General features: G+C 43.8%; 1 protein-coding gene across 3 annotated transcripts in view; it reads right to left on the reverse strand.

Moving 5' to 3' along the window:
• LOC132897905 (carbohydrate sulfotransferase 3-like) overlaps positions 1-23,398 on the reverse strand; it is a 42,908-nt gene that overhangs the window by 12,639 nt on the left and 6,871 nt on the right. Inside the window, exons 1-2 of one of the 3 annotated variants that reach the window (XM_060939172.1) lie at positions 14,477-14,734; positions 6,971-7,132 (exon numbers count right to left, since the gene is read on the reverse strand). In XM_060939172.1, the coding sequence (XP_060795155.1) occupies positions 6,971-7,050 (80 nt within the window). In that variant the 5' untranslated portion in view covers positions 7,051-7,132; positions 14,477-14,734. Of the gene's footprint in view, positions 1-6,970; positions 7,318-14,476; positions 14,735-23,398 lie in introns of those variants that run through there. The other 2 variants (XM_060939171.1, XM_060939173.1) reach the window with 2 other exon arrangements.

The following is a 23,398-nucleotide window of genomic DNA, read 5'->3' on the forward strand; positions in this document are numbered from 1 at the left end:
TGGGCAGAGGGCACGGCAACTTCTTGGATGGGGAAGAGTGGTGGCTGGTAACCCAGAGAGCACTGGAAGGGGGAAAGACCTGTAGCAGACATGGGTAAGGAGTTGTGAGCATACTCTATCCAAGGAAGGGTCTTGCTCCAGGAGGTGGCATCCTTGGACACCATGCACCTGAGGGCTACTTCCAGCTCTTGGATGGCCCGTTCCATCTGTCCATTGGTCTGAGGGTGGAAACCTGAAGACAGACTGTGAGAAGCACCAATGAGTTTACAGAAAGCTTTCCAGAATAGGGCAGAGAACTGGGGTCCGCGGCCTGACACGATGTCTGAGGGGAGTCCATGTAGACAAAAAACGTGGAGTATCAGCAATTCAGTGGTCTCTTTGACGGTGGGAAGCTTGGGCAGAGGGATAAAATGAACAGTTTTAGAAAAACGGTCGACAACAGTGAGGATACAAGTATTGCCACCTGAATTAGGGAGTCCTGTGATGAAGTCCAGGGCTATGTGTGACTAGGGCTGGTGGGGAACAGGAAGGGATCTCAGCAGGCCAGCAGGGGGTCTGTTGCCAGTCTTGTTCCTGGCGCAAATGTCGCAAGCTGCCACAAACCTCTGGACGTCCTCCTTGATGGATGGCCACCAAAAACATTGTCGGATGAGTGCCAGAATCTGGGCTGCTCCTGGGTGGCACACCATTCTGGAACCATGACCCCACTGCAACACCTGTACCCGCACAAACAGGAACAAAAAGATGGTTAGGAGGTACATTACTGGGCCCTGGGTCCTGCTTATGGGCCTTCTGGACCAGGGTTTCCACCTCTAATAGAGCGGCCCCCACCAGGCACCATGGAGGAAGGATGGTCTCAGGGGAGGTCAATTCCTCCTGGAAGGGAGAGAACATTCTAGACAAGGCATCAGGCTTACCATTCTTAGAGCCTGGGCAGAAGGAAAGTGTGAACTTGAAGCGAGAAAAGAAGAGAGACCATCGGGCCTGGCGAGAATTGAGATGCTTGGCAGTCCTGAGGTATTCGAGGTTCTTGTGATCTGTCCATACGATGAAGGGAAGGTCTGACTCCTCCAACCAATGTCTCCATTCTTCCAAGGCCAGTTTCACAGCCAATAGTTCTCTATTGCCAACATCATAGTTTCTCTCAGAGGAGGAAAGTCGACAAGAGAAGAAGGAGCAAGGATGAAGCTTGTTGTCACTAGTCGATCTTTGGGACAATATGGCTCCAACCCCTGACTCTGAAGCATCGACCTCAACCACGAACTGCTGTGACGGATCTGGAATGGTGAGTATGGGTGCTAATGTGAGCCTTTGTTTGAGCTCGGAGAATGCCTTCTTGGCCCCTTCTCCCCAGCTGAAAGGGACCTTGGTGGAAGTTAGAGCCGTGAGGGGCCCAGCTACCATACTAAAGTTCCTGATGAATCGCCTGTAGAAATTTGCAAACCCAAGAAACCGCTGGAGTTCTCACCGAGAGGATGGGGTGGGACAGTCAGCAACTGCCTTGAGTTTCAGGGGGTCTATCTGAATCTGTGCGGGGGAGATAATGAAGCCCAGAAAGGAGACAGAGCTTCTATGGAACTCACATTTTTCAGCCTTAACAAAAAGTTTATTTTCAAAGAATCATTGAAGGCCCTGCCTGACATGGATGCAGTGTTCATCAAGGGAGCGGGGGGGAAAAAAAAAAAAATAATAATATATATATATCGTCCAGATAAACAAAAACAAAAAGGTTAAGGTAGTCCCTCAGGACATTAATGAGGGCCTGGAAAACTGTGGGAGCGTTAGTCAGGCTGAACGGGACCACAAGATATTCATAGTAGCCCATGGGGGTGTTGAATGCCGTCTTCCATTTGTCCCCTTCCCTGATCCTCACGAGGTGGTAAGCATTGTGCAGGTCTAGCTTGGTGAAAATCTGGGCTCCCTGGAGTAACTCAAAGGCCGTAGTCATGAGAGGTAGGTGGTAACAGTTCTTGAAGAAGTCATTTAGCCCCCGATAATCAATGCAAGGGCGCAAGGATTTGTCCTCCTCCACAAATAAGAATCTTGCCCCTGCAGGAGAAAAGGATGGACGAATAATTCCAGGTGCTAAGGACTCGGTGATGCACTTGTCCATGGCTTGCCTTTCAGAGGGAGAGAGAAAGTAAAGTCGCCCCTTGGGTGGTGCAGTGCCGGGGAGAAGGTCAATTCCACAGTCATAGGGCCTATGGGGAGGAAGGGAAACAGCTTGAGACTTGCTGAACACAGGTTTTAGGTCATTATACTTGGGAGGCACATTAGAGAGGTCAGGATATTCACCAATGGTGGGCTAGAGCAGCTCGGCATGAGGGAGGGCAGATCTCAGGCATGACAATAAACAGAACTGACTCAATCCTAAAATGGTGTTGTTAGTCCAGTTGACATGGGGGTTATGTAGAGTTAGCCAGGGCAGACCAAGAACTATGGGCACATGGGAATTGCTCATGATGAAAAACTGGATGGATTCAGAATGGTTGCCCGAAATTCTTAAGGTGACCGGGGATGTTTTATGGGTGATGGTGGTCAGACCAGTACCGTTAAGGGTCAGGACAGTGAGGGACAGGTTAAGAGCCAGTAGTGGAATCCCCAGGCACTAGGCGGTGGTCGAGCAGATGAGGTTTCTGTCAACCCCTGAATCAATGAGTGCCTGGAGGTCATGGGGCTGATTGCCATGGATGATGACCACTGGGAGTAGCAGTTGATCGGTAGGGGGCTGATTCTGGACATTGCCCACCAGGGCCCCTAAACTCACTGGTGGGCTCTTCCTTTTAAAGGTCAGGACTGGCAGAAATGCCCCAGCTGTCCACAATAAAAACATGTCCTCATATCCTGACAGCACTGTCATTCCTCAGGTGAGATGTGGACTTGGTCTACCTGCATTGGCTCAGTGGAAGGGATGGGAGACTGAGGGGGAGCAAGACTAGTCCGAGTTCTTTCACCCGCTGTCCGATCCGGGAGTCAATGCAGCTGGTGAGGTCCATGAGACCGGGGAGATCAGGTGGCAGTTCTTGTGAGACCAGTTCATCCTTGATGGAGTCTGACAGCCTGTTCAAAAATGCGTCAAACAAGACACTCATTCCAGCCACACAATGCCGCCAAAGTGTGAAACTCAATCGCATAATCAAACATGGACCTGGCACCCTGCCACAGTCCCATGATTTCTCTTGCTGCCTCTCTACCAGACAGACAGCAATCAAAGGTTCACCTCATTTCCTCTGTGAAATTCTTGAAGCTGGTGCAGCATAGCACATTGGCGTCCCACATAGCTGTTCCCCACTCCCCAGCTTTGCCAGTGAGGAGAGTGATGGTGTAGACCACTCAGGAACACTGTGTGGGGAAGGCCAGTGGTTGGAGCTCAAGGGCTAGCAAGCATTGAGATAAGAACGATCGGCAAGTACCTGGTTCTCCGTCGTATGGCTGTGGGACGGGAAGTCTCGGCTCCCTGAAGAGGGCTGGAGCAGAGGTAGGCGGAGGGGGTTGTGTGGGAGCAGACGTTACTTGAAGCTGTTGTAGCTGAGTGGCAAGAAGATTAAGAGTGTTAGAGATGGTGACAAGGTTTTGGTTCACCTGTTGGATGTCCTGTTGGTGGGTCCCAAGGAGAGCGCCCTGCTTTTGCACTGCTGCTCTTAGCTGGGCGAAATCTGCTGGTTCCATGCTGGCCAGACTGTGCTGTCAGAAATGGCAAGCTGAGGTGAAGTGAGGACCCAAGAGCAAAAAAAACTTTTGTACAAAAAGAAACTTCTTTAATGAAGTACAGAGCAGAGGTACAATAGGGCTCAGGCAAAAATCAGTGGTCAAAGAACATTTGGCCAAGAGGTCAAAAACACAGAAGAGCAGGCAGGCATGGTCAGGGACAAAAACAGGACAGAAAAATCTTCACAAAAACTGAAGAAAACAGGGACAAGGGAAACCCAGGTAAAGGAAGCAAAAAACACAATCCAAAGGAACAGGCAGGTACAACAGGAGCAAAAACTGGACAGAAAACTAGACAAAAAAAACATGTAACAATACAGGCAGGGGGAATCAAGAAGTCACAATACCAAAGGGCTGTAGTGAAGCAAGGAAAGTCTGCAAGAGACGGTCTGGCAACTGGAGTAGCTCCAAACAGCTCTTAAGAAGGCCCTGGCTGATGGGAGAGGAGTGGTAGCAGGTGTGGGAGTGCCGCTTCCGGGAAAATGGCCGACAGCAGGGCAGGACTGAATTCCTGTCCCGGATCCAGCCTGGAACTGGCATGGAAGTCCCACAAACTCAGGCATGGATGGACTGGACCGGACTGTGACACCCATATAATCCCATTCCTGATGAAGGCCTCTAGTCTCAACCACATGCCCTCGGAACTTTTCTGCATACCTGCAAACTCGTCAGAGAAAAAAAGGTGACAGTGTCCGGGGGTGCGGATAATGGTGACGCCGACGCCGACACTGAACTCAAGTAAGTGTTAAGAAATAAGAAAACAATAAAAGAACCAAAACACAAATTATATTATACTGAAAAACATTTATTTTTTCCTTCTCTAGCCTGGACAAGGGCTTCACAAACACTCTTACGCACGCAAACACCATGGAGGGAAACTGAAAAACACTATTTTTCAGTATGTTTTGCATGAATAATGAAAATGAATGAATACTGATGCACGAGTTTTAAAGATCATAGGATGAATCGCAGCTCCCTGTGCGTCTGTTTTGCAACAATGAGACTGTTGCGCAACATTTTATGTAATCTTGCAATGTTTTACTATCAGTGCGCGATTTATCAGCTTCAATTTGCCACGCTTTGTCACTAGTATATAAACTCTGTATAGTCAGCTGCTTCAGACCACCACTGACCATGGATGCTGCTGCACCAATACCTCCTCGCCGTCTATTGGGATTGCTGAATGTCCGAGTACAACTCCAAGAACTCCAGCGAATACGTTTGGGCGTGCTGGCATTACTTATCCGTCGTCGACTCTAACCTGACTCGTACGTGCGCTCGTACCATGGATTCGTTAATTGCACGAGCGCCGCGCGTTCAATCGTCCAATTACCAGATGATTCGCGCCACCCTATCGCACTATCTTACAACACCTGCTTTCATTGTACAACAGTCGCAAGATATATCGCAAGATTTCATGCTTTTGCATTGCACAACGGTCGCTTTAGACGTGCAGGTTTTGCACGACTACTTTTTCATATGTGATTATTTCGGCAACAGTTAACGATCAATATGAAAATGTATCGGTCGCACGAATGTTTGGTCGCTTCTGATCGTGATCCAATTGTGAAACATGCTTTAGCAAACAAATATCTGTTGTTTTAGCTCCAAAAAGGCTGACTTACCTTCAATTACCATCAGAGTTTCCACATTAGGTTCAGGGGTCTCTTAACAAGCGCGAACATACGCTACGTTCACACTGCAAGGTTTAATGCTCAATTCCGATTTTTTTGTGAAATCCGATTTTTTTGTGAGGTCGTTCACATTAACAAATATATGCGACTTGTATGTGATCCTCAGTATGAACGAAAAGCGACCTAAAAGTGTTCCGCATGCGCATTGCAGGATACGACGACGTCACACGCAGTGAGCATGGCCAGTGTTTACGGAAGTAAAACCGCCCGGTTGCGGTATGACTCATCCAATCTAGCTTGAATAGCTGCATCCCCCCAAATGGAAATCAGCTCCCTAACCTCTGCGTCCTTCCATTGAGAAGATTCAGAACCTTCACAGCCCGAAGCGTCCCTCGCATTGATGTCATGCGCAGGGGCGCAGATACGTTTTTTGAACTGGGGGGGACAAAAAACTGGGGGGGACAAAGCTGCCAGCAAACCAACCCCAACCCCGATATGCCTGTCAAACTTGTTGTTAGTAACCATAGCAACCAAGCTCGAGCTCGCAACCTGTGCAGTCTGCGCAGCTCAACCAACCGAATATCAGTCTTTGTCTTATGTGAGTTGTTGCAACTATGTATACACTGCCGTGCACCTCAATAAACCGAATGGTAATTAGTCTTTTGATTTTTCCGTGAGGTTTGCCTTATGCAAAGAAAGACAGCATAGACGTTTTTTCCTCCCTATAAGTGGGGGGGACCGAATGAGGTGAATTTAAATATGACTCGTCCCACCCTCTATCTGCGCCCGTGATTATGCGCCATGTTGTTGTAACTTTTTTGAGAGACCCGCCGCCTACTTCAGCGCAGAATAGTGACGTTTGTGGCTTGTTGATGACGTGTAAGTCGGATGAATGCGACCTGGCGGTTCAGACTGAAGTCGCATATGAAAAGAGCGGATAGGAATCGGAATTAGCACCACATATCCAAACGGCCTGGGTCGGATTTGAAAAAATCGGATCTGTGTCGTTCATATTGTCAATAAAAGATCGGATACAGGTCACATATGGGCGAAAAGATCGGATTTGAGTCACTTCAGCCTGCAGTGTGAATGTAGTGATAGATGGCAGTGTGTTTCAAGATCCTGAGGCAAAGGCTGAGATTCCAATTGGTCCAGAAAAAATGTCAATTATAAGAATTGTCCAATAATGGCCTATAACATGGCAGCAAGCCCACCCCCCCTCTCTTGACAGGCGCGAGCTCAGTTGAGATTACGATCGGCCCAGATGCCGCCCCCCCCAAAAAAAAAACTCTCCGGTTCTACACGATTCACGTGAATGACCCAATTGACAATGAAAAAGGTGACTGTCGCCAAAAAGCGACAAGTTTGCAGGTATGTTTCTGACAAACTGTCTAAACAAAAAAAAAAACCCCAGTGCACCTCCTGTTCCTATCTCTATTCTTATCTGATTAATATATTCCTATGACCTCAGATATGAGCTCTGATCTTCTCAACAAGTCAGAGGTAACATTTATTCACTAATATCTAGCATACATTAAATTTTTATTCATTTATTTTTGTTTAGTTCATTTAGATACCTGGAGAAAGTATGGATTTAGAGATTTTGAGATTTAGAGATGTTGGCTTACTTGGAGATGATGTTGCTCTCCTTCTCGATGATGACCACAGCCACGATGAAGACCAAGGAGATGGTGTATTTAATCTTCATTCTTGTGCGTGATTATGTCCTGATTGTGAGTTCGACCTCCAGGCTCTGGTCGTCTCAGCTCTCTCATACACACTGCTTAATTCTGAAATATAGCACACACACACACACACACACACGCACACATGACTTTAAATCAGGATTTCAGATCCGCTTTCACTCAGAATATTGGTGTGCATGTGTCAGGGTTGGGCAAAGGATTGGTTGGGCAGAAATAAAACATGCATCGACTTGTTAGAAAAGTGAGAAAGACACAAACCACCTGTTCTTCCTGTTGTGATAACAGACAGCTCCTTTCATCCTACTTACTGATCGTGTGGGTGTGGGTGTACTAGTGTGATCTTGCCTAAAATACGGCTCAACCAGTTTTAATAATGCAAATTATCTCATGCACACTCACACACACTACTGTCAGAGCTGCTGTTATAGAACATTAATCAACACCTTCTGATCAGTCGTTTTATCCGTCATCTTGAGTTCCTTTTTGAAATAAACACATCACATTATTGAGGCTGAGAGCGTCAGACTTCACATCTGCCACATTAAACCAAGCTGTTAAAACCATGAGACTTCACACAGGAAGTGACCCCAAATAGCACTAACTCAAGTCACTGCATGCACCGAGGATAAACGAGCACAATGAAATCCTCATTATATAATGACGCGCATTAGGAAACACGACCCAACAAGTAATAACATCATCACACAGCATCGGCAGGGAGGCGTGGCCTATTCATAATCTCTGGAACTGGTTATCAGGGTTGTGATGTTGAGGTGAGATGGATGAAGACAAATACAGGACCATACTACAAGATGTAAGACTGTGGGCGGGGCTTAAACTTCCAAAAGGACAATGGCACTAATCATACTGCAAAAGCTACGCTGGAATAGACAAAACATTTGAAGCTACATTTTAAAGGAGAACTGAAGGCAAATTTTTTATTATCAAAATTCTATTTTTCTCATTTATAGGAATGCATTTTTGATCGCTATTTTGTCGCTGCTATAGCAAGTTATGAGTGTTTGAAATATGCTCTGTAATATATCAGTCCATATGTCAAAGCAATGGCCATAAACGAGATTCATTGAGACCTGTGCGAGACATTGTACGATGGAAGTAAAACGTACAGCGGAGATCAAAGTCACGAACATCTGCCAATGCTGTCCAAAGACGCGCACGCCCTCTTTCGAATGCTGATGTAATCAAGCTGGAAGTTTTGTTTGTTTTGATAGCAATCAGGAAAGTTTGAAAAAAGTAGGCAGTAATCATCATTTAAACGCGTTTTTGTGCAATACTTCGTTTGGAAAACAGTTTTCAAAATGGCGGCACTGACACCTGGCTGACACTTCACGTTTCGAAGTCTCGCACAAGTCTCGTGAAGATCGTGCGGATAAATGACGCCTGCCGTGGACCAAACGAACTAAATTCAACATGGCTAAAAACCGAATAGGCCGATAAGTATAATGTTTAATTGCAATTAGCTGCCAATACGAGTCACGATATAAGGTTACTAAAACCGAAAATGTAATTGAATAACAGATTAATTAAGAAATAAAGCAAGTTTAAAAATGACTTCAGTTCCCCTTTAATGTATGAAATGTGCTACATAAAAGAATTCATTTTTATTATTTAAAAAAATGAACTTAAACACTTAAAAAATGGTTCTAATATTTATTTATCATCATTACACCATGTGCTGTTCACAGAAATACAAAAATACTTGGTGTGCCGTTCCTTAAAAACAACCTCTGTGCCAGAGTTTTGGAAAGGGATTTTAGCTCATTTCTTCACTGCATTTAGTGCGCGTGTGTGTGTGTGTGTGTGTGTGTGTGTGTGTACGGTCTCTGTCTGAGAACTTCATATGGAAATTTCCGCTGCAGGTTTGTGTACGCTCTCACTGAGATGTGAACGTTACACAGCGAGGCTTTGACTTTCCTTCCTGTCCTGAGAGGAATCGCTGAACAAACATCCAGCACCTGAGTCAAATACACCGAGTTCCTCTTCCAAGCCTCGTTCCTCAGAGCCAGGAGCAAAAATACACCCGAAACACGGTTGAAGGAAAATTCCATCCAACCTGAAGTTTTAAAAACCTTATCATGTGCAGATCTCAGAGTGTGTTTGAAATGATTTGGACTGGTATTTGTGGAAAGTGTGGCTCAGAAAATGCCCAGAATTCCTGCATCGGCCTCCATTAATGCTGTGTTCACACTTATACCGGTACGATAGTGGTATAACTGTATCGATACAAAGTATACCGGTACAGTTTAGTGCATCTGTCCACACTAGCGAGAAATGTTTGCGGTTTTGTTTCACGGTAGTTGAAATGTGCGTGCGCGAAATGTTTCCGTGGTTACCGAGTAACTTCCTTCCGAGAATATATGGTATCCGTTATTTCGAGATCTCGAGAAAACAAAACAATTATTCCGTGATCTCGAGAAAACAAAACAATTATTTCATGATCTCAGCTGGATCACTGTATCTCCGTCGGTAGAGACGAAGCCGGGCCAGTCTTCTGCGGAGGTGCCACGGGCTAATTTCGAAATGATCCCTTATTAAAAGATTTAATGCAATCTCTCCCTGTGTCAACCCCTGATCAAAATATTGCCTTATTAGGTGATCGATTATTCCAGACATTCTAATGACCAAAGTTGCGTCTATACAGAATGAGAAATAGCCCCAAAGTCAGCACATCACAAGTCTGTTGGCGCACCTGAATGAACCATTTCTCAGCTGTTTACTCGAGATCCCGGAATAATTGTTTTGTTTTCTCGAGATCTCGAATTAGTGGTGTTGTTTTCTCGAGATCCTGAATTAATTATGTCGTTATCTCGGGATAACAAGCTGAATAAGAAAAAAGGATTATATGAAGGGCCTCTCTCGGCTTCCGTACGGATGAAACAACGTGTGTGTGCTTTTTGTTGTCAGTGTACAGTCTGTATTTCTGGTGGTCATTTATTCAGTCGAATCGTATAAAACGCGCGAGGCAGTTGAGAAAGAAACAAACGAATCTCCGTTCTTCACTATTTTATTCAGCGAAGACATCGATTGAGGTGTGTGACATTGCGCATGCGCATTATATTTGTATCGATACAGAGCCGCTTCATCTGTCCACACTACACCCAAGCGCTACGGTACCGATACTGTACCGGTATGAAACCTATACATTTGTGGGTTTCGTACCAATACAGTTATACCGCTACAGTACCGGTATAGTTGCTAGTGTGGACAGGTGTTGCGGTACGAAAGTAGTTTCATATCGGTACAAAATCCCTAGTGTGGACAGGGTAAAAGGCTTCATGTGCTAAGAAGAGTTGAGCAACATCACTTCCTGAAGCTATCCTGTGACTTATAAATTAGTATTTCAACATATTCTCTAAAGTGTTCAGCAAAACCTCATATTAAAAACAGATTAGCCGTTCTCGCCATGCTAGCATCATTACCCGAGTAACATGAAGGCATTTAGATTATGTTGGGAATAAAACAGAATGAGACATGCAGATGTAGGAAAATAATCCACAATGTTGATTATTTTCCAAAAATAGCATATTCCTGTCATACCACAGCGGTTACTTTAAAAATATATATATATATATATATTAAAGAACACCATGTTGTACTCTTTATCCATTTATAGCTACATGAAGCAAATTAGCTCATGATCTCACTTACATTATAGCAGCTATACATTCCCTGGCCACTTTAATAGGAACATGTTCCTGATTCTAAGATTACTGTTCTTGGCTGCAGGAGTGGAACCCAATGTGTTCTTTCTCCTGTTGCATGCTGAGATGCTTTTCTGCTCACCACGGTTGTAAAGAGTGATTATATGAGTCACTATATCCTTCCTGACAAAAAAAAAATTCAAACCAGTCCAGCCATTTTCCTCTGAGCTCTCTTATTAACAAGGTGTTTGGTTTGTTTCCACCCACAGAACTGTCACTCACTCGATGGATGGTTTTTGTTTTCCTCACCATTCTGTGTAAACTCTAGAGACTGTTGTGTGTGAAAACCCCAGGAGGAGATCAGCAGTTTCTGAAACACTCAAACCTCATACTCATCTGGTTCAAACCAACACCCATACCACAGTGAAAGAAAGTCATACTTCATTGTGAGATCACAATTTTTCCCGTTCTGATGTTTGAACATTGCAAACATTAACTGAAGCTCTTGATTTGTATCTGTATGAACTGATGCATTGTGATTTTATGCTGTTGAGGGATCGGCTGATTAGAGAACTGCAGAAAACAGCAGGTGGATGGAGGGGTGTTCCTAGTGAGTGTAAATTAACAAAACTATAATTATTTTTAAGTGCAGCTTGTTGTGTTACTACGGATTCCTGCTCATGATGCCATGCTTTACTAATTAGTTCCCATGATATCCAGGCAGTGAGTTCCTTCATTTTAGTTCAATCCTGACTATGTTTTAACAATTTGTTCCCTCATTAGCTCAGCTGTCCATGAGGCCGATGAGCTGTTGCCATGGCATGGCATCCGTCATCCACAGTTCAGTTAAATCGTATCTCCTCCGTCAGTTCTCCATGGATTTCCGTTCCAATTGTTTTGCTTGAAAGAACTCATCACTTGATCATTGTTCTGTGAAATGTTTTACTAATGAGTTAGTAATTAGGCCAAATTAATGAATTTTCCAGGCCTCTCACTTGAATTGTATGTCCTCTCATTTATCATCTGATTCCAGTTCTGATAGATGTTTTGGGTCGATCTTCCCTTGAGGAACAAAATTTAGTCCTTTGTTGATTTTCCTGTTGTAAACAGTTTGTCGTGGACGTTGGTCCTCTCTCACACTGTCACATTTCAGTTCTGTTTGATGTTTTGGTCGTCATGGCAGGGCAGATGATGTCCTACTACGTCCTTGATGTTCTGGTTTTAAATGTGGTCAGGATTTTAACTACAACGACGGAACGAACTGATATTATGGGAACATGCTAGTAATTAACATTAGCATTAATTTTAGGTGAATGAAAAAACAGACTAGCTGAAGGATCACTAACTATTAGACTGCTAAATTATTTTCACTGAATATTTAGTCAATTCATATTTTGTCCATATTTTGCATTGTGGGTAAGACAGGGCTTGTTATATGTCATTCCGGAATATTCTATACAACAGAAAAGTTCTAAAATGTCCAAACTCTTCCTACGACATCAGGATTACTACACCGGATTGAAATTCACAACCATGTGCTGCTGAAACTCTCGGCCAGTCCACCATCAACCAACCTGACTGCAAGTTCTTAATTATACATAAGAACCTCAGGGCTGTTCGTTCGAGCCACATGTGCTTTAAAAATAACTCACATGGGCGTCCCAACCTGGCAAGGCTGTACACATCTTAATTTAGAAGAAGCATGCATTTACCCTAAAACCTCACCATAAACACTGTAAATCAAAGTAACACAAACAGAATGTGGTTTGAGAAACTTCCTCTGAGAAGGTGAAGCCATTAGAGCCTTTTTCTTTCAGTAGTTCAACGTTTGAATCAGTGAATCTTTCTGTCCTGCCTGAGTCAATTTTTCAATCATTCAGTTCAGTTATAAGTAAGATTCTCTCTCGTTCAGTGGATGAGTTTTTGAATCACTGAATCATTTGGGCAAGATTCGCTCCTCTCCTATCCAGTGTGTCAGTGTTTGAATCAGTGAATCATTTCAGTTTTGAACGAGGTTTGCGAATGAATGCAAATCAGTGAATCATTCAGACATGCCCAAGATTCACTCCTCTCATGTTCAGTGAATGAATCAGTCATGATAACTTTGAGATTTTGATCACTCTGTTTCAGTGGTTCAGTGAATCATTAAGTCATGACAAAGATTCTAGCCCCTTTCGTTCAGTGGGTCAGTGAATAATTCAGCGAATCGTTTCAGTTGTGATTGAGATATGTTCCTCTCTCCTTCAGCAGGTCAGTTTTTGAATCAGTGAATCATTCAGTCATGACAGATTCGATCCTCTCTCATTCAGCAGGTCAGTGTTTGAATCAGTGACTCATTCAGTCATGACAGAGATTCGATCCTCTCTCATTCAGCAGGTCAGTGTTTGATTCAGTGAGTCATTCAGTCATGACAGAGATTCGATCCTGTCTCATTCAGCAGGTCAGTGTTTGAATCAGTGAATCATTCAGTCATGACAGAGATTCGATCCTCTCTCATTCAGCAGGTCAGTGTTTGATTCAGTGAGTCATTCAGTCATGACAGAGATTCGATCCTGTCTCATTCAGCAGGTCAGTGTTTGAATCAGTGAATCATTCAGTCATGACAGAGATTCGATCCTCTCATTCAGCAGGTCAGTATTTGATTCAGTGAATCATTCAGTCATGACAGAGATTCGATCCTCTCTCATTCAGCAGGTCAGTGTTTGAATCAGTGACTCATTCAGTCATGACAGATTCGCTCTTCTCTCATTCAGCAGGTCAGTATTTGAATCAGTTAATCATTCAGTCATGACAGAGATTCGATCCTCTCTCATTCAGCAGGTCAGTGTTTGATTCAGTGAGTCATTCAGTCATGACAGATTCGATCCTCTCTCATTCAGCAGGTCATTAATCTATCTATCTATCTATCTATCTATCTATCTATCTATCTATCTATCTATCTATCTATCTATCTATTTTACATGTAAAATAAAGAATTTACTGCCAGAATGTAACACTTCCTGGTCTCCACCCATTTTATGGTGCCTTGGAATGAAACACGACATGAAATTGGACACGTTTAAATCCTAATGTTGTCGTTTGATATTTTCACATCAACACAAGAACACTGGAGGAAAAGACACATATTCATATGAAAACAAACTAGTGACATCGCAATAGCAAGCAGCACAGGTTTACATCACTTCAGCGTTCCTACAAGTGGTGCGAATGAGAATAGAAATAATGTGGAACTGATGTTCTGTCTCTCTCGCAGGAGATCCCCGGGGGTAGTTCTGCTCACTGAGTCTTGTTTGAGCTTGTTTGATCAGAGAAGTGTGTAGCAGTGTGTGTATTCCTCTAAACACCAACATACAAGTGTGTGATAAAATTAATAGCCATTTTACGCTCTAGATGTTTGTTATATGTCTGCGACGGAGAGCTGTAGATTTGATCAATGGAATGAATCATTTAACTTGAACAGATTCAAATGAACTCAGGCTGACTCATAACAGAGTGTGCGTTTTTCTAAAGCGTTTTATTGGAGGATAAAGCCAACCAGGGAGCCGCTGATGTTCCTTGAACTGGATTCAAAGGGTTTTTAGACAAACGCATCACACAAAGATGGAATTTGTGACTTATATGGACTCTACTAGAGTAACAGTGTTAGTATTAAAAAAATTATTGTTAACATTGCAAAACATCTAAAGTCTCCGCTGATTTGTGTCAGAATAAATACATTTAAACGCACAGCTAGTGAGTAAACTATCTAGTTCATTGTCTTACTCACTTTTCCTCCAGATGTGGTGTCCTTATCGCTATACTCCAGCCCAATCCACCAATAACGTTCAGTTTATCCGTGGCTGACATTTCCTGTTGTGTGAATATAATGAAGCTGTTTTCTAAGGTATGACTACTATTTTCCAAGAAAGAAGAGTAAAATGTTGCACAATAGCAATTCAAAAGCATGTGGTTCTGCTGCTGTAATCCACGCACGCATGCACACAGGAAACCACCTGCAGCAGTATCGGCACAGCAGAGTATGAAGTGTATCGATTATATCATATCCTCCTTTCTAGACAATAAATCAGTCTTAAACGTCTTAAACACACACCCTGAAGTGTGTCTCTGAAGTCTTTGCGTGATTTTTGAAAGGAATTCTGTAGCATTTTATTCCGCAGCCATTACACAGAAACTAGTTAGTTCCTGTTCTCAGTTACATTATAGCAGCTGTAAACAGTTGTTCCCTCACCAGCCTCTGTTTTTTCTCTCTTTGTAAAAAACAAACAAACAAAAAAAAAAAACGTAGCCTGTTACGCATGTTACCGAGAAACCGCAAAGCAGTGGAAACTCCTCTGTTTTCTGAGCTTTACAGCTGGCGTGCCCTCCTCTTCAGTCCTGCCTGATCCATCCTCATGCCCTACTTCTGGCTCATCACATCGCTCTTGTGGAGGACGGCCCCATATGGACAGTCGAAATATACACTGAGAAGACGACTCTAAACACTTACAGTTTTGCTACAATGGCTGAGGAGCACAATCACCAGACTCAATAAACTGATCTGAATGGCCGGGGACGTTGTGGGAGTAGAGCTGGACTCTCTGGAGACAGTGTCTGAGAGGAGGAAGCTGGATAAACTGCGTATCGTCCTGGACAATATCTCCTACCAGCTCCATAACACGACACGGTGGTGTAGTGGTTAGCGCTGTCGCCTCACAGCAAGAAGGTTCGGGTTCGAACCCCGTGGCCGGCGAGGGCCTTTCTGTGCGGAGTTTGCATGTTCTCCCCGTGTCCGCGTGGGTTTCCTCCGGGTGCTCCGGTTTCCCCCACAGTCCAAAGACATGCAGGTTAGGTTAACTGGTGACTCTAAATTGAGCGTAGGTGTGAATGTGAGTGTGAATGGTTGTCTGTGTCTATGTGTCAGCCCTGTGATGACCTGGCGACTTGTCCAGGGTGAACCCCGCCTTTCGCCCGTAGTCAGCTGGGATAGGCTCCAGCTTGCCTCCGACCCTGTAGAACAGGATAAAGCGGCTACAGATAATGAGATGAGATGAGCTCCATAACACGCTGGCCAATCAAAGGAGTACTTTCAGTGATAGATTAATTCACCCAAAATGCACCACAGAGCGCTACAGGGGGTCAGTCCTGCCCGTGACCTTTAAGCTTCTCGGCTTCTCCTTCAGAGGCACTCAACAGACTACGGACTATTCAATACTGCACCTGTGTAATAATTCCACTGTACTACATCCATCCACACTGTACTGAGGTTCAATAATTACATCATATCACTATTCAACACCTCACTCCATGTGCAGTACGAGTGTAATAGAGTCTGTCTACCACAGCAATTATTTACTACTGATGTGCAATAATTGTAGCAATAACTTTCTTTATTCCATCCACACAGCTAGTTATGTGCAACATACCCTCACCGGCCACTTTAATAGGAACTTGTTGATTCTAAGATCCCTGTTCTTGGCTGCAGGAGTGGAACCCAATGTGTTCTTCTTTCTCCTGTTGCATGCTGAGATGCTTTTCTGCTCACCATGGTTGTAAAGAGTGATTATATGAGTCACTATATCCTTCCTTGGAAAAAAAAAATCTTGAACCAATCCGGCCATTTTCCTCTGACTCTTATCAACAAGGCGTCTGTTTTTTTCCACCCACATAACTGTCACTCACTCACTCTCTCGATGTTTTTCATTTTTCACACCATTCTAGACACTGCTGTGTGTGAAAACCCCAGGAGATCAGCAGGTTCTGAAAAATTCAAACCTCGTACTCATCTGGCTCAAGCCAACACCCATGCTGCAGTGAAAGAAAGAAAGTCACACAAAAATTGAGATCACAACGTTTCCCATTCTGATGTTTGAATGTTAGTGAACATTAACTGAAGTTCTTGATTTGTATCTGCATGACTGGATGCATCGTGATTTTATGCTGATTGGCTGATTAGAGAACTGCAGAAAACAGCAGGTGTTCCTAATAAAGTGGCCAGTGAGTGTATATGGTTTGCATATTTCATACATTTTAAATATTTGTTTAATTTTGTCATTTCTTTTCTCTACTTGAGTGTGAGTGACTGCAGACCTTCTCAATTATTAAAGTATTTCTGAGATATAAACCTGTGATTTGCAGCTGCATGACTGTCAGAGCTGCTGTTATAGAAACTAGATCAGTGTCGTTTATAAGGTCTATGAAGGAAATCGATATGTTTGTGAAGTGGGTGGAGCTTAAATCCTTCTTAAAAGTTGTAGATAATATGAATGTGGTGATAATAAGCATGAAATAAATATAGGTGCACATGCTATAGACGCAATTTATTAAAAAAAAGTTTAAAGTGGGGTGGCACGGTGGTGTAGTGGTTAGCGCTGTCGCCTTACAGCAAGAAAGTTCTGGGTTCGAGCCCCGTGGCCGGCGAGGGCCTTTCTGTGTGGAGTTTGCATGTTCTCCCCGTGTCCGCGTGGGTTTCCTCCGGGTGCTCCGGTTTCCCCCACAGTCCAAAGACATGCAGGTTAGGTTAACTGGTGACTCTAAATTGAGCGTAGGTGTGAATGTGAGTGTGAATGGTTGTCTGTGTCTATGTGTCAGCCCTGTGATGACCTGGCGACTTGTCCAGGGTGAACCCCGCCTTTCGCCCGTAGTCAGCTGGGATAGGCTCCAGCTTGCCTGTGACCCTGTAGAACAGGATAAAGCGGCTAGAGAGAGATGAATGAGATGAGAAGTTTAAAGTGGCCAGACCTCTGATTTCTTTCTACAGTAACTCAAATTACACATACGAAGCCTTTACACGTCTTGGTTTATTTTATTTTATTCCGCATGTGTAAACCTCTCCCACGGCAGTGTTTACGAGGTTGTAGAGGAGCATGTCTGAGATGATTACACACCACGCTAACGGCTCAGGAATACACAGCCCGCAGGTTGTGTGTGGCGTCTGGAGATAGCGCTGAGGTAGTAAACTGAAATCAAGACCTTTTCTCCCATTCAGTTTACACATGAATGACTTTATTATTGTTTGCATGTTTAAATGGAAGTGCTGTAATGAGAGTCGTTAAGATTCGTCCAGACTTAACAACTGACCTGCTGTCCTGTCATTTAACCTTATTATCCAAAGATACTCTCTCTCTGGTCATCAGTTCATTAATTCAGGACTGAGATTTTTGTAGATGTGTGTTCGAGGAGAGAAATTACCACAATAAAACGAGCCTTCAGAGATTTGGGGTGGCACGGTGGTGTAGTGGTTAGCACTGTTGCCTCACAGCAAGAAGGTTCTGGGTTCGAGCCCAGCCGCCGGTGGGGGCCTTTCTGTGTGGAGTTTGCATGTTCTCCCCATGTCTGCGTGGGTTTCCTCCGGGTGCTCCGGTTTCCCCCACAGTTCAAAGACATGCAGTTATGTTAACGTGGGGCGGCCTTGGGCTGAAGTGCCCTTGAGCGAGGTACCGAACCCCTGACTGCTCCCCGGGCGCTGTAGTATGGCTGCCCACTGCTCTGGGTGTGTGTGCGTGTGTTCACTGCTTCAGATGGAGAGGCTAAATCTCACTGTGCTTGAAGTGTGCATGTGACAAATAAAGGTTTCTTCTTCTTCTATCTCCCCAGGCTGAGCCAGCTCTACACTGGTTCTGGTACGTTAGTCCAAATCCACACTCTGTACACTTCTGGAAAGATTGCAGCTCCATATCTAACTCCAGGTAATGTACAGTATATCCCATCTGACTTAGTCATGTGACCTGCTTGAAATGATCAAGCTCAGTTTGCTTGGCCACACCCCCTACAACAAGCACTTATAATAAAGATCAAAACAATCAGTGTGTATTAAAATGAGGTGTGTGTCATACAAATGCATACAGTTTATAGTATGAAAACTAATCCCATCTGAATAGGACAAGTCTGTACTTCTGCATAGAGTTGAACAGAGAACGACAGAGTCTCGGTTCCTTTCACACTTCCTCTCGAATGTTGTCTCGGGGTTTTCCCACACCACACACTCATGACTCATTAGAAGTCTGCACTTGGACTCCTATAAAGCTGGGTAGATCATTTTTATTTTAATGTGATTTTCATTCATCAAATCCGTTCTCATTTTCAAGCATGATTGCTATTTAAGTGTGAAATTTCACGATGTTTAGCTGTCAGTTTCAATGATACATTAAAAAGCGCATTAAATACTGTATCTGGATCTAGAATTCGGGGTCCATTTTGCATCTCTGAGATAAACCTTTTGATATTTTCCACAAAAGAAATCTTTATTGAATCAGTTTTGAACAATAATGAAAATTATGACAAACTTTCACCAACAGCGATGCTTGATGTACATTTTAGACCCAATTTATCCATAAAGCCTAGGTCACAACCGGATGTACGATTTTTTGGCCGTGCGATTTTTGACGTTTCCCAAATCGCTGCGTTTTTTTTGTTCATGGAGAAAGACGCACGTTGGCCGTAAGTTTGTCTTGCAACCTGAAAAAAACGTAAGCGCCCGTAGAGTTTGTTTGACATGACAAAGAACCTCTGCGGCCAGTCTACGGCTCGAAAATCAGCACGTCACACGCGCGCCCTCCGTGCGTTTCTTGCGTTTTTTTGCACGTAGACCGGCCGTAGGAGTGTGTACGGCCGGTTGTGACCGAGGCTTTAAACATTAACTGAATGACTCCCACCCCTCCCCCCACATTATTGGCTGTCTTCGACTCCTGATTAATCCATTCAACTCCAATAAACAGGAAGTGATTCAGTCTAACAGTCTGGGTTTTGGGGCTTATTCTATTCACTCTTATAAAATCAACTGTATAGAAAGTCTATTTTCTGTATTATGTGAAACTTCAATAATCTCATTTCATCTCATTATCTGTAGCCGCTTTATCCTGTTCTACAGGGTCGCAGGCAAGCTGGAGCCTATCCCAGCTGACTACGGACGAAAGGCGGGGTACACCCTGGACAAGTCGCCAGGTCATCACAGGGCTAAACTTCAATAATAAAAAATATATTTATTATCCCTCCCAATGTTCTTGTCAACTCTGTTAAAAAATGTCATAAACTCCACAAAGACTTTTAATAATACGAATGACACCTGCACCAAGTGATGTCACTTCCTCTGGCGGGAAACTTCAGAAAGGCAGTGAGGTATGCTATGTTCTGTTTCTTCTCTCGTTAATGTGAACAAAATGTTGAGGATTTTACACCAACAGTAGATTAATTATTCAACTCTGTTATTCAACTCTGTTCTTGTAATATTGGAGTGAATCTCTTGCTCGTTTAAAAAGCAATAATATGATTAAAATCCGTAAAATTTTATTTTTATACATGCCATGTGGTAGCTAGTTTGAGGTTGGCGTATGGAGTTAAGACACAAAATGGTGGAAAATGTCAACTCTGTTGTCAATGATTCTGTTAATGGATTGCCCAGTTTAACGATAACAGAGTCAACACTTGAAATGTACTCGCAATTATAGAATGGGCCGTATAATATAAAACATACAGTATATACAGAAAATATGGGACAAAATTTCTATTGGTAGTCTTTTAAATTTTTTAAAAATATTTGGGTTTTCTGGTTGTGGAGGAGTGTTTTGGAAGCAATGATCCCTTAAATATCCAATGAATCATTAGAGAACTCTTGAAAAACTATTTCTTTCTAACCCGGTCATGTCGGTGCCGGACAGCGCTTCTGAGCAGCACTTCTGGATAACATTTCCAGACTGTGTTTCCCAGCTGCCTGTGGTCACGGCTACCATGGACGATCGTGTCACGTCCATGATTCTACACACCTGCTTTGAGTTTCTGTCATGATTACTTCCTGGATAAAAGCCTTAGTTCCGGGTGTTTCTTTGTCTCAATTTATACACATGATTCCCCATGTGTGTTCTTCTCATCTCATCTCATTATCTGTAGCCACTTTATCCTTCTACAGGGTCGCAGGCAAGCTGGAGCCTATCCCAGCTGACTACGGGCGAAAGGCGGGGTACACCCTGGACAAGTCGCCAGGTCATCACAGGGCTGACACAGACACAGACAACCATTCACACACACATTCACACCTACAGTCAATTTTAGAGCCACCAGTTAACCCAGGGGTGTCAAACCTGATCCATAAAGGGCCTTGTGGCTGCAGGTTTTCATTCCAGCCATGCAGCAGCACACCTGACTTGGCTCATTCAATCAACTGAACTGTCTTCACACAGTCAAATACTTGCAGCCACAACCACCCTTGATTAAAGGGTGGGTGTGTCAGTTGATTGAATAAGCCAAATCAGGGTGCTGCTGCATGGCTGGAATGAAAACCTGCAGCCACACGGCCCTTTATGGATCAGGTTTGACACCCCTGAGTTAACCTAACCTGCATGTCTTTGGACTGTGGGGGAAACCGGAGCACCCGGAGGAAACCCACGCGGACACGGGGAGAACATGCAAACTCCACACAGAAAGGCCCTCGCCGGCCCCGGGGCTCGAACCCAGGACCTTCTTGCTGTGAGGCGACAGCGCTAACCACTACACCACCGTGCCGCCCATGTGTGTTCTTGACCTTGTTTATTGAAGTTATCTTGGCCAGGCTGATGTCTAAGCTGATTTATGCCTTATGTGTTTGTTTAGTATTGGAACTGTAAAGAAACCGCTCGGTGTTTGCATCCGCCTTGAGTGTTCCTTCCCTGACAGAAAGGAAAACCTACCTGGTGGACACAGCAGACTTTTTCCAGTGCTTGCAGGGCCAGAATAAGCAAATCTGAGTGAACCAGAGGGAGCTTGACCAGTTCAAGACCTGGCTCCTTCAAAAGAATTTTGGGTGGGGGGGCTGTGACCAAAGTGTCAGCCGAGGTGATGTGGCTGAACACTGGTGACTCAGTGCTTCCAACCACCACCAAACGGAGAAGAATAGAGGAGGAAGACAGGCTCGTGGAGGTTATGCGTAAGAGGCTTCAGAGGGAAACACCCATAACAGGGACCAATGGAACCCTCATGCCATGCTTATGCCAGAGATCAACAGGGTGGTCTCCAAGTCCATACCCACTTCAGAGGCTGACGTGATGGCCTTGGATGCCATGTCCACACCGGTGATGTTTGAATCAGAGATCTGATCAGCTTTAACCCTGAGTTTTGGTGACGACATCATTACCTGGTTCCTGGATGAAAGCCTTCGTTTCTTTGTCTGGCTTTATACACACGATTACCCATGTTGTATGTTCTTGACCTTGTTTCTCAACAAGGTTTGAAATGATTTCTAAGGAGTGCTGAAAAACAGGAAAGTTGGGGTAAAGTAAGCGACCTTGGGATTGTGAAAGGCGCTATAGAAATTGAACTTATTATTATGAAAGTTACTCAGTAGTTTATTATGAATGTAAAGATACTATGGGTGTGTTGTGGAGCTGAAACTGAGTTGTGTATTTCACTGATTTCATTAGCACATGCAATGGCACTGATTTGACAGAGGATGTCACCGGCCCTTGCACTTTGAAATTCATGACCCTCATTAGGTTCTCAAAGCCTTCACTCACATCAGTGGTGAAAATCTGCAATGCAAAACGCTCCCCCTGGGGTAGACGACACAAATTAACCTTCCAAAAGGGGGCCACAAAGGAGCCAGTGAGTGTGAGAGGAAATAAAGTGACACTGGGGGGGCAGGGAGACAGAGAGAGAGAGAGAGAGAGAGAGAGAGAGAGAGAGATGGGGGTTTAACGGCATTCGTTCCACTGAGACAGATTTTTCTCTGCACCAGAGATAAACAACTGAGCTACGAGTGTGTCATGGTGATGATGGATGATGATCTTTTCTTACTACACTGACTAAAAAAATTAGCATACAACAAAATACATGTGGAAAAAAACTAATATAGCAGAAATATGTGCAGAAAATCAGTCTGTATTTTAAACTAATCCTGTATAAATAGGACTGAACAAACCAGCCAATCAGATGGCTTTAATTTTACAGTAAAAATGCCGATGACGGTGAGACATTTTTGTGAACAGATACACAGCTAATTTATTTATATCGAGTGATAATGTGTATACAGTGTACAACCCCGATTCCAAAAAAGTTGAGACAGTACAAATTGTAAATAAAAACGGAATGCAGTGATGTGGAAGTTTCAAAATTCCATATTTTATTCAGAATAGAACATAGATGACATATCAAATGTTTAAACTGAGAAAATGTATCATTTAAAGAGAAAAATTAGGTGATTTTAAATTTCATGACAACAACACATCTCAAAAAAGTTGGGACAAGGCCATGTTTCCCACTGTGAGACATCCCCTTTTCTCTTTACAACAGTCTGTAAACGTCTGGGGACTGAGGAGACAAGTTGCTCAAGTTTAGGGATAGGAATGTTAACCCATTCTTGTCTAATGTAGGATTCTAGTTGCTCAACTGTCTTAGGTCTTTTTTGTCGTATCTTCCGTTTTATGATGCGCCAAATGTTTTCTATGGGTGAAAGATCTGGACTGCAGGCTGGCCAGTTCAGTACCCGGACCCTTCTTCTACGCAGCCATGATGCTGTAATTGATGCAGTATGTGGTTTGGCATTGTCATGTTGGAAAATGCAAGGTCTTCCCTGAAAGAGACGTCGTCTGGATGGGAGCAAATGTTGCTCGAGAACCTGGATATACCTTTCAGCATTGATGGTGTCTTTCCAGATGTGTAAGCTGCCCATGCCACACGCACTAATGCAACCCCATACCATCAGAGATGCAGGCTTCTGAACTGAGCGCTGATAACAACTCGGGTC

Source organism: Neoarius graeffei, chromosome 14 (genome assembly GCF_027579695.1).
Source record: "Neoarius graeffei isolate fNeoGra1 chromosome 14, fNeoGra1.pri, whole genome shotgun sequence".
Taxonomy (NCBI): domain Eukaryota; kingdom Metazoa; phylum Chordata; class Actinopteri; order Siluriformes; family Ariidae; genus Neoarius; species Neoarius graeffei.